Genomic DNA, 11,315 nt, shown 5'->3' with positions numbered 1-11,315 from the left:
GTATCTGCAATGTCCAGGTGCTCAGACAGTATAGGGGAAATACCATTATCTCCATGCTCTGTCTTATAGCCTGTCTTTAAACCTCCATCACTGCCTCCGATCAGAGATCCTGGACTAACCAGTCCGACTCACTGTCAGACATTCTCATCTTCAATCCCTTAATTTTGCCAAAATTATGCTTTGGCTTTTCTGATGAGGGAAAATGTAGGCAAGAGGTGGGGGCCGAGCACACGTGGCAGGCGATGCCAGCTCGCCAGTGGTCCTCGGGCTGGGATGTGGAAACCTGAGCACATCGGTGTCTCACTGCGGGTTCGTGAGCTGAAAGGACGAGGCAGCGCAGCAGCCGCTCTGCAGCTACTGCTCGCCCGAGCTTCCACCAGCGAGCTGTTTCTTTCTAATTTTGGGCCACCTTCCACCAACCTCACGCCCCATATAAAGTAAGTGTCACTGGAGCCGGGAAGGAGAAAGCGAGGGAAGGCAGCGTCTGCGAAACCCCGATTCACGTCTGCAAAGGGATGGTGCTGCTGTTGGCAGTTGCAGGTGACAACCCTAACGAGTGCCCAGGAGCAGATGAGAAGTTTATGGGCTGTTAATAAACTGTAACCAATCGGTGAATGCTGGCGGGTTGTGTTCAAGCTGTTTGGGGCCACAGGTCCTTGGGAGAGCTTGCACTTGCTCTGCCTTTATTTCAACGTAGCAGAAACATGAAAGCATGTGGCAGACTCTTGATGTTTGTTACAGTGAATAGACATATGTCCCTCACACTAGCATGTAGAATATCTAATTAAGTTACACAATGATAGCTTATACCCAGGGGCAGTCGCAAACAAGACGCTGTCACACTCTTAAGAACACAAACAAAATGAAAATTGCCTCTTTATACATTATAATGAATATGTTTTCAATACATTAAAAGTTCATTTACTAACAGACTTGGTAAGACCGGGTGGATTTCTGCTAATATCATTTTTGTTTTTTCAGAAGGATGGATTTGTATGGTTAGGATTAGGGACAGCTTTGTTAATGAAGCTGCTGACTATTTTTCCCCAATAGACCTGAAAGAAGAAATGAAATGTTAATCGTGTGTTTATTGTGTTGTCTCAAGCAAATCCCACTCTTCAGAGCCCCACCTCAGGAGGGGCTTTTCCCTTCTGCAGGACGCGTATGCCGTGGATTTGTGTCTCCCTTTCTCCCGTCTCTGCTCTTCTTCACTAGCTTTTTGCATGTTTGCAAGCAAGAGACAGTCACCCTGAAGCTGGATGGCTTCAGGGGCTCTCTCTCACTTCTGGCTTGGGGATGCTGGATGCCAAGGTCTGTATGACAGGATGGTGTTCGAGTAGCACCCAGGGGTAAGTCCTGGTCTGGGTACAGCTTCTCCCGTGAGCATCCCAGATGGGTGATGCTTCCTTCCTTCCCCCGCTATTGCTATAAACCACTTCAAGCAGTGTAAAAGCTGCCTGGGGCATTGCAGCCCATTCCTTTTCCCGCCAGAGAGCTCCATTCTCATTAAGGCATTTTGGCACTTTTTCTACGTGGGAATAATTAAATTGCGCAACACTTGCATGGGCAAAGTCTGCAGGTGGGGAGGGCTGTGCAATTTGGGGCGATTCCCGCAGACGTCCCCCAGGCCTTGGTTAGGCAGCACTAAGCCATTCCCGGCACACCGGTGACGTGTGACAGACATGCTTGGGGAAAGCCCATCACTTCCATCTCTGCCTTCAGCATAACCAAGAGCCAGGAAAAAAGACCCAGTCCCTGGGAGGCTTCTTCCCTTCTTGAACCCGGCTCTGGTTAAACCTTCCCTGAAAAAGGTGAGCAAGCCGGGGGCCTGGTGCTGCCAGGCTGTGCTGCCAAGCCGTGGGTTGGAGCAGCCCGCTGTATGGTCCCCAGGTCACACAGGGCTGTCCCTCCGGGGCACAGACCTGCTTAACGTGGACCACGTTGCCCTGTAGTGTACCCGGAGTATTTTATAGGAGACAGGTGATTCCCTGAGCCATTTTCAGGCACTTAGACAGGGGCTGGCTTTCAGAGGATGCCTGCTTAAGGCTCACGCAAGCTTGACTTCAGGTGGCTTGAACTGGCCATCCTGGAAAGTGAGGAGCAGACAGGGAGAGTCCCGAGGGGTTAAATGCCTTCTCACAGCACCTCTGCGCCATGCCTGGCAGAGACATAGCCCCCGTGGGAAAACCAGTCTCAAAAACGTATACGGGTGAGCACAGGGGAAGGGGCCACAGATATGCAGCCTCCCCTCTGACATCTCATCTTTCAAGAGCCCTTCAATTTTTTTTTTTTTCCTCACCACAGCTCATTTCTTCCCCACACCCCCCCCCCCAATGTTTTTTGCCTACCATGGCTGACGTTCTGACTAGGAAAAAGATTTCCCCCATCCCTTCTGGGACGCTACCCCCAGGGAAGGCTCCCTCACCCCCCTCTTTGTGTGCCTTTTGTGCTGGGTGCACCCTGCCGCTCGCAGGGAGCCGGGAGCTCGCCTGCTTTCCACTGTCGCTGAGAAGCTGGAGCTGGCAAAGGAAAACCCTGGCTTCTGCCTGGCTCTTGGATTGCCAGGCTTTCCTGGGTTCGGGATGGGAATGGGTTTGGGATGGGGAACGGGTTCCTGCAGTCCCGGTGACGCTCAGCTCCCTATGCTGCCTGTCACGGAGGAAATCTTTCTATGTCGCTCGAGCAGCATAAAAGAGTCAAATTATTTCTGCTAGGGGAAAGGAGCAGAGGGCGTGGAGAGAGAAACTTGGTGGACTATTCAGCACAGCCCCAAATGAAGTCTGAGCATGGGTGGGGGACGGGTGAATTTGCACCTTGGTGGGTTATCTCTCCCTCAGCGCAGGCTGACGGCTTTTGCTGCCTCAGCTTCGCTCTTTGGAAAGAGTTTAGCTTTCCTACCCCTGCAGTACATACGTCTCCGGACTCTGTTCCCTGAGGCACAGCAAGCCAAACACTGCCTGACTCCCTCAGGAGGAACAAAACAAGCTCCCCCCCTCCCGAAACTCTGCTAATTTCCTACTCAAAAGGATTTTTCTTATAAAAGTGACTAGCACCGTGACTGCTTTTGAAAAAAAAAAGAAAAAAAAAACCAAACAAAAAAAAGGAACTGTGTGTTTTTTTCTTTTTTTAAGCAGACAAAGAGGTGTGTAAATGTGCGTCTTATACATATATGTATATGTCTTTCTGAAAATAGCATTTAACAAATGCCTTCTGCATCTGCAGAATCCTCCAACAATCCTGACACTGTGATCAATCTGTAGGCTGGTGATGTTTGCTGACAGTGATTGATTGATTTTTCCTGCTAATAGGATCAACATTGGGAATATATTAAACTAAAAGGCACACTTCTGACTCGCAGGAAACACCCCGTGTATTGGGCCTGATCCAATTGTATTGGTTTTGGCAGTGGGATGCAATGATTGATGACAGGCAGGGAGTGGAGGGCTGCTCGGAAGAGGAGTCCGATTCCCTCAGCGCACTCTCCATGTGCATGACACTGGTTTCCTGCTGGGACAGGGACAGGCATAAGAAGGGACAATGGAGCAGGGTGGCCCATCCAGATAACCTCTTCTAATGCATATGGTGAGATCTGACCTGCCAGTTCAAGAAGAGGAGGCAAAAAGCTGATGGGAAATTAATTCTCAGGAGTTTGTCAAGACATCTCCAACAAGTGAAGATAAATGGCAGAACAAAACTTCTAAAGCTAATCCCAAGAATGGGGATGAATGAAAAAGGGAAACACTCTTTTGCATTTACATCCATCTTTTAGGGTAAAAGGCTTGGGGTAAGCGACGTGCTTTTGGAGGATCTCGACCCTGGGCCGTTTGTAACTCCTGAGAGGTTTGAGCACCCCCGGGGCTATTCAGGCTCTGTGTGTGTGCGTGTGCGCGCGCGCTCGCATGTGCGTGTGTGCATGTGCGTCCGTGCGTGTGCGTGTGCGTGCGCTTTTTGCAAACTTTGCCTCCCATCTCAACCCCTACATGGGCAGCCAGGTTTCCAGAAGCACAGGGCTGGGTTGTGGGTGCTGAGCATTTGCAGAGATGCTGGTAACTCTTCTGAAAATCTGGCCTTCAGCTGCACATTCAAAAATGCCTGAGCATTCAGAAGTAGTCTGGGTAACATTGAGTCACGGGCACAGAGGTCCCCATCCCACACGGAGGTGGAAACACCACTCCGACCGAGGCAAATGGGAGCTATGCTGCCAGCACCATCTTGCAACACCAAGTAAGAGCTGCTGGCCGGGTGGCATCATCAGAGGCTGTGTGGCTCCTGTCACACCGGTGTCCTGTGGGCCATCCTCTGGGGGATGGCTCAGGCAGTTTGCAGGCTGTCAGGGTACATGGGACACCAGTCCTTCACCTATAGAAATGTAAAAACAAGCCCTGTTTTCCAACAAGGGAAGCAGCATCCCAGGGCTGTGCCACAGCCCTAGCTGTTGTCTCTGGAGCGATACGCCAGGTACCACGTGTCACATCCAGCTCTCTGACTCTGGCGTGGGGAGATTGCAGTCCAGGGGGAGTTTGGCCCCAGAATATCAGTATGATGAGGCTTTCGAGGGCAAAAAATTAGGATTTTCTATCTCCAACTTACACATGTAACTAGATGCGTGTAACCTGTGCTTGTGTACCTCACCCTGCCAGCGGCTCCTGCTCCAGGCAGGCCCTAGTTTGTATTATTGGGGAGCAGTTTGTAGATAAAAAAGAACCACATCTTTCTGTGAAAGACTGATGTTTGAAAACTTGTTGAGGGGGATTTGGATATTCACTCCAAACATGCATTCGAATGAAAAGGAAGGGAGCCTGCAGCCCCACGCAGGGGGCTCTGACAGATCCCATCCCACAGGGCTAAATGGGCAGTGAGCAGAGCTGGTACCTTGGTACCTCCCTGCGGAAAAGGCACACGTGCTTCGCAGGAGCCGTTGGCCTGGAGGGAGCAGCATGCCTCAGTCAGGGTTTCGCAGCAGATTTTGGGCTACTTGGCTCAAAGTTTGCCAGGCAGAAGCTGAAGAAATCCCCTGTTGAAATGAGACAAGGACATCGGAGGGGTAAATGTGGAGGAACTGCCTGGGTGCCCTGACATGGGCAACCTTTCCCTTCCCCTGGGCTTCCCTGAAGCGCTGCGGTTTCTGCCTAAAACGTGCTGCCGACCTCTGGCTGCCCGGGTCTCCGCTTTCTGTGCTGTGCCTGGGAGGGTCGGTGAGGAGGGGAAGGGGAAGGGGGAAAGGGAAGGGAGAAAGGGAAAGTGGGGAAGGAGGGAAAGAGAAGGGGAAAGTGGGGAGGAGGTTGGGGAAGAGAAAAGGGAAGGGGTGAGGGTGTGAGTGGGGCCAGCGGAGGGAGCCGCCTGGGCTGGGTTATGTGGGTGGGGGCTCTCTCCTCCTGTCGGGACAAGTCGCGATAGACCTGAGACAGCCTAAAAAAGCAGGAGGGGCGTGAAGGGAGAGGTCTGCCCGGCTTGCGTGGAAAACAAGGTTAAATTCGGAGAACAGGGGTCAGCGGGGCGGGGAGCTGAGAATTAGGGTGCCCACTCCAGCTGATGGGGGGGGCTGCAGGAGGGCCTGGGGGCTGCCTGCGGGAGCAATGCAGGTCCCCAGCCCTCCTGGAGCCGCAGGTGACCCCCGGCAGCCCCGCCGGTGTGCGCTGAGCATATGGGCTCCCCCCCCTCCCCGTAACCCTATCTGGCCGGAGCCGCGGCTTCGGCTGCGGGCAATGCAATCAGGGGAGCCCTGCGGGGCACCGGTTCGTCCAGGGGAGCATATGGGGAAGAAGGCAGGCGGGAGGGTGCCGGGGGCCCGGCAGGGCGGCTAATTTCATTTGCAGGTAGCCCAGGAGGAGGGGGGGCCGCGGGAGCACAGCTGGCGGCCCGGCTCGCCTCGGCACGGCCCGGCCGAGGGGCTGGCACCAGCCCCGGGGTGGAGGGGGGGATGCGCAGCCCCAGGCCGGCTGGCAGCGGGCGGGCGGGGGGGTCCGGAGGGGGCCAGGCTGCCCTCGCTGCTTGTGCCACCGCGGGGACCGGCAGAGGGGCCGAAATGCCCCGGCGGAGGGGCCGGATCCCCGCGCACCCCCGCCCGCCGGGGCGGTGCCGCCCGTCGGGGCTCCCGGGGCCACCTGTTAGCGACGGGGAAGGGCCCTCGGGGCGGGAGAGCGCGGTCGGGGAGGCAGACGAGCAGGATTTACCAGCTTCTGGCCACTGCCGACTTTTGCATCTGTCAGGGTGCTAATTATTGCCTTTAATAGAGACAAAGAACAGCTCCTAATGATGCTCCCTCTAATTCTCACCTGCTCCTGCCCTTCTTCCGCAGCAGCACCCCCTCGCCGGAGCCCTGCTAATTGGGAAAGCTGCTCTGCTTATTGCAGCCTCCCTGCAGATGGGGGAGGACACGACGAGGACGGCAGGGCTGGGGCGGGAGGTGCGGGGCACCGGTAGCGGGGCTCCCGGAGCAAAACCGGAGCATCCTGAGCGGGACCGGCCTGACGGGAGCTCCCCAGCCCAGCCCCGGCGCGGCGGGGCTCAGCAGCCCCGGGAGGAGCGGCCTTTGCCTCCGCGCTCCGGGAGGGACTGAGGTGGTCTCTGCCCCTTCTCCGGCCCAGCCCGGCCTTTGGCTTGCAGCGGAGCCCGGCAGAAGGGCGGCCGTCGAGGGGAGCGTCCCGAGCCGCTGGCAGACACCGGGCTGGCAGCCCTTTATTTTGTACGACTTTCTGCCTCCCCCCTCCGCCGGAGAAGGCAGAAGCGGAGGGTCTTGTACCGCAAGGATCGCCTTCAAAGCCGCAGACCGCCACAGAGGTAGCACCCTAAGGCGGCCTTAAAGCGAGAGGCAGCGCCAGCGCCCTCCTGGCTACCGGGGCCAGGGCCCGGGCCAGCTCTCCTGCTGGAGGAGGCGCTGGGGCAATGGGCGGGATGCCCGCCCCGCCTGTGGCCTGTCCCCCTCCTCGGCCTTGGTCCCCGGGGCTTCATCCCGCCAGGCGTTACTTGGGGTTGTTTGCCAGAATCGGTACTGAGGGTACTGTGAGGGGGAGCTTCTCTCCGGGGGCTGAGGGAGGTGGGGCTGGGTGTCTCTGGAGAAGGGGTGGGGGGGTAATTTCTCATCATCACTGGGGGGGATGTTGGGGGCACTCCTTTCCGAGCCCCGTTTCCCTTCCCTGAGAGGGTGGGCATGGGGAGAGCCGCAGCCGGCGGGAGCAAAGCCCAGAAGGCAGGAGCCCGGAGGGGCTGTCGGGCCGGGACCGGCTCACACCCCGCGGGGACCCCAGCCCGCCCCGGCCGCCGGGACCCGCTTCGCTTTACACAGCAAAGAAAACAGTCCCCCGGGTCCGGACTGGCTCTCGTCCCCCCGCGGGTGTCTGTGCGCCCAAAACTCCTCAACGGTCTGTTACAATATACAGATGCTGTTTTGTCTTTACGCGCGTGTAGCTAGCTAGTTATTTTACACAGCTACCTAGCTGTTTATCGGTCTAGAGAGAGAGCGGTGTAAGGATTTGTTTGGGCAAGGACGGGGGTTTTGCGGTCTCCCTGCGCACCGCAGCCCGCAGCGCGGTGCCGGCGGGAGCGGCCCCCCCGGGGCGGGACGGTGGGAAGCGCGGCCAGGGAGCCCCGCTGCCCGGCCCGGCCCCCCCGGCGGCTGCCGGCCTCCTTTTCCTCAAAAAACGGGATTCGCTTGGGTCGTTCCCCTTCTCCTTACGGGAAAAGGGGAAGCCACAGGCTGCTGCGCGCCCGCACCCTGCCTGCGTGAAGACAGCCTTTGCCTCGGGGTCTGCGGGAGGGCGAAACGTCTCCTGCCCAAATACCTGAGTACAGAGCTGCTAAAATACACGCGGGCGGGAGAAGGGGGAAAAGAAAAGAAAAGAAAAAAAAAAAAAAAAAAAGACCGTCCCCAAATAATTTTCCTTTCTGTGGATTTTCGTTTGGTTGGTTTTTGGTTGAAGGTCAAGGGCGCAGAAGCGATTACAGTGAGCAAACACCCCACCGCCAAGTTTAGTGTTTCCTTTCCCCGGATTAATATTTAGTTCTTGCCAAGCGCTGGATTCGGTAGACAAAAATTTTCACATTACGAACCCAGTAAGAGTCATTTCTTTCCTTGCCGTCCTTACTCTGCGAAGAACAAACGAGGAAAAAGAAAAAAACACACAACCAAACTCAAACGGTTTCAATGAGCCGGCGGAGCAAACTAACAAAAAACTTCGGGAAAAGGCAAGGATGCGCCTAAAATGTCCCCCTCCCTTCCCCGCTCTGCGGCCGGTGGCCCGCCGGCTACCGGCACCTGCCTCCGCCTCCCCGCTCGCCTCGGAACAGCAAGGAAGAGGAAAAGGCCATTTATTTAAAATGCTTTTTTTTTTTTTTTTATTTAAAATCTCAACAGTGGATCACTTTTTTTTTTTTTTGCAACCAAACAAGTAATAAATATTATTTAGCAACTTTTTTCTTTTTTTTTCTTTTTTTTTTTTACAAAAATAAACAGATGATAAAATCTCTGCAAGGGGCAGCGATAAGAAAAGTTGTTATTTCAGAAACAAGCCCAAGTTCTCAGTATTGCAACACGGACAGTGTGAAAGTTCCTACACAGAAAGAGCATTAAAGAGTTCAAACTTTGTTAAAGGTGGCAGGAACAACAACAACAACAAAAAAACCCAACCAAACTGTGTTATAGCTTAAAAAAAAACCAACCAAACAAACAAAACAACCAACAAACCCCAAGAACCCAAAGCAACGAAATCAAGGCAAACCGACCCCTTATTCACTCATGAGGCTTACACAGTACAAGTGCACGGACGGAAAGCTCAGGCAGAGCGGACTTGCGTCGTTATCGTTGAACGGTATATTTACAAATCCCGAACCAGAAAGGAAAACGGAGCAAACGGCGGGCGGGGGAGCGGGGGGAAGGAACCGACGTTCCCGGCCACACTTCCACCCGGCGCCCCGCTGCTCCCCGCCAGGGCCGGGAGTCCCCGGCGCGGCGGCCGGGCGCCCCGGGGATGGGCTTCCCCGGGCGGGATGTGGCCCAGCAAGGGCTCCAAAGGCTCTACGTGTAGAAACGAAACCGGGAGAGGGGGGGAAACACAAACGAACGAACAAACGAGCAAAAACCCCTCCGCAGTGCTGGTTCCTCCGTTTGCGACGAGCCTAGGACCGTCCTCCCGTCCTAGCGAAGGGACCGACAGCAACGTGAAATCGAAAAGAAAGGAGATGCGGGGGCGTTTGCTCGCCCCGGGGCGGTTCTCCCCGCCGTGTGGGGAGCAGGGCAGACCCCGGGCCGGGCTCCGTCCCCCCTCGCCGCCCCTCCGACGGCGCCGGTAGCGGGGGGGACGCGGCCCCGCTGCCGCCGAGGGGGCGCGTTTGTAGGTCCTGGGGGTGGCGGGGGGCCGCGGGGCGCGGCGGGGCGGCCCCGCCGAGGGGCTCATTTGGTGTCGGTGGTTAATCTGGGGAGGCTGGCGGTGCCCATGCCGGAGACGTGGTGGTGCGGCGGGGCCGAGACCTGGCACATGCTGCAGGGGCAGGGCATCCCCCCCCAGTGCTGGAAGCCGCTGCCCAGCGGGGCGGCGGCGGCGGCGGCGGCGGCGGCCGAGGGCGACTTGAGGAGCCCGTGGGGGGGTCGGATGGAGCTGACGGCCGAGAGGCCGGAGCCGGGCAGGGAGGCGCTGGAGACGGCGGCGGGGGGCAGGATGGGGTGGTGAACGGGGTGCGAGGCGGGGTGGCCCGGGTGGCCGGGCAGCGGGGCGGAGTGGGCGCCCATGCCGCCGGGGCAGGCGGCGGGGTGGAAGCCGGCGTGGTGCCCGCCGTAGATCTCGCTGACCAGGCGCTTCATCTCCTCCAGGGAGTTGGTGAGCATGAGGATGTAGTTGCGCGCCAGGAGGAGCGTGGCGATCTTGGAGAGCTTGCGCACCGACGGGCCGTGGGCGTAGGGCATCACCTCCCGCAGCCCGTCCATGGCGATGTTCAGGTCGTGCATCCGCTTGCGCTCTCGGCTGTTGATCTTCAGCCGCAGCTGCTGCAGCTCCGGCTCCGTCATCTGCTTCTTGTCCTTCTTGGAGGAGGAGGAGGAGGACGAGGAGGAGGAGGACGACGAGGACTTGAAGCCCAGCTTGTCCACCACCACCACCCCCGCAGCGCTCATGGCGCTGCGCAGCTCGGCGCTCAGCTCCGGCGGGGAGTCGCTCTGCGTGGAGCTGGACACGGTGCCGCCCGTGAAGCCCCCGCCGCTGCCTTTATTCCTGGCCGTGAGGAAGAGGTCATCGGGCTCCGGGGAGGACGGGCGGCTGGAGACCAGGCTGGCGTCCGAGTCCATGGCCCGGCGGGCGGGACGGCGGCGCGCACCGGGCTGCCTGCGGGGAGGGGAGAGAGCCCGCAGGCGGCCCCGGGTCAGCGCCCGCCGAAACTTGGCGGGGCGACCGCCGCCGCCCGCCCGCCCGGCCGGCGAGCCCCGCTCCGCCGCCGCTCCGCCGGGCCGCCCCCGGGGGAGCGCCCGCCCTCCCCTCCCCTCGTCCCCTCCGTCCCGTCCCGTCCGGTCCCGTCCGGTCCCGTCCCTCTCCGCCGGGCCGGGGGCGCGGGGGGCGCCGCGCCGGGGGGCGCGGGCGCGGGGGGGCACTTACCGTGCGCGGGGCGGCCGTGGGGAGCGGCGCGCCGTGACGGGCGAGCACGGCAGCAGCGCGCACCTTGCGGCGGCGGCGGCGGCGGCTTTATAGCCGCGCCGGGGAGGAACGATGTCACCGGGCGGGAGGGGGGCTGCGCCAATCGGGGGCGGCGGCGGGGGGGGGCGGCTGATGTCACCGGGGCCGGTCCGGGCTCGATGGGGCGGGCGGGCGGCCGGGGGGGGCGACGGCCGGCGGCGGCGCGGGGAGCCCGGCGGGGGGGGGCGGGGGGGAGGGACTTTTGTCAAATCCATAATAAAATGCAACAATGACAGCGCCGGGAACAGCTGTTGGGGGGGGGGGGCGGGACGGGACGGGGACGGGGACGGGGACGGGACCAAACAGCCCCGGGCCCCGCCGCCCCGCCGCCCGGCCGCGCAGCCCGGCTCCCGCCGGCACGTCGGTGTTTCCCCGCGCCCCGTCCCGTCCCGTCCCGCCCCGCCCCGCCGGGAAGGGCTCAGCCCCGGCCCCGCCACACGCACCGGGCAGCCGGCGCGCTTCCCTCGGCGGGTGCCCCCTCCTGCCGCCGGCCCGGCCGATGTCCCCCCGTTCAGTGCTGCAAAGGGAGGCAGAGAAAATACAGCGATTTCGGCCACCCCGTTACCCACCAGCGGATTTCCCGGCGGAGGCCGCCGGGCGGTGCCGGGCAGCGCCGGCCCCAGCGGGACCCGCCGGCTCCGACCCCGCAGCGACCGG

General features: G+C 59.5%; 1 protein-coding gene across 1 annotated transcript; it reads right to left on the bottom strand.

The window, feature by feature from the left end:
* Positions 1–8,337: 8,337 nt before the first annotated feature.
* Positions 8,338–10,630, bottom strand: OLIG2 (oligodendrocyte transcription factor 2). The gene is made up of 2 exons (XM_087757790.1): positions 10,581–10,630; positions 8,338–10,313 (listed from the first exon to the last, which is right to left on the bottom strand). The coding sequence occupies exon 2, from the start codon at positions 10,274–10,276 to the stop codon at positions 9,389–9,391; it is 888 nt and encodes a 295-aa protein (XP_087613916.1). The 5' UTR covers positions 10,277–10,313; positions 10,581–10,630; the 3' UTR covers positions 8,338–9,388.
* Positions 10,631–11,315: the final 685 nt, after the last annotated feature.

The sequence above is a fragment of the Nipponia nippon genome, unplaced genomic scaffold (genome assembly GCF_047370975.1).
Source record: "Nipponia nippon isolate SJK-2023a ecotype South Korea unplaced genomic scaffold, ASM4737097v1 scaffold_2, whole genome shotgun sequence".
Classification (NCBI taxonomy): domain Eukaryota; kingdom Metazoa; phylum Chordata; class Aves; order Pelecaniformes; family Threskiornithidae; genus Nipponia; species Nipponia nippon.
This window is presented reverse-complemented; position numbering and strand designations above follow the sequence as displayed.

Coding starts and splice junctions, on each gene's coding strand:
- OLIG2 (XM_087757790.1), bottom strand. CDS start 10,276: ATGGACTCGGACGCCAGCCTGGTCTCCAGCCGCCCGTCCTCCCCGGAG.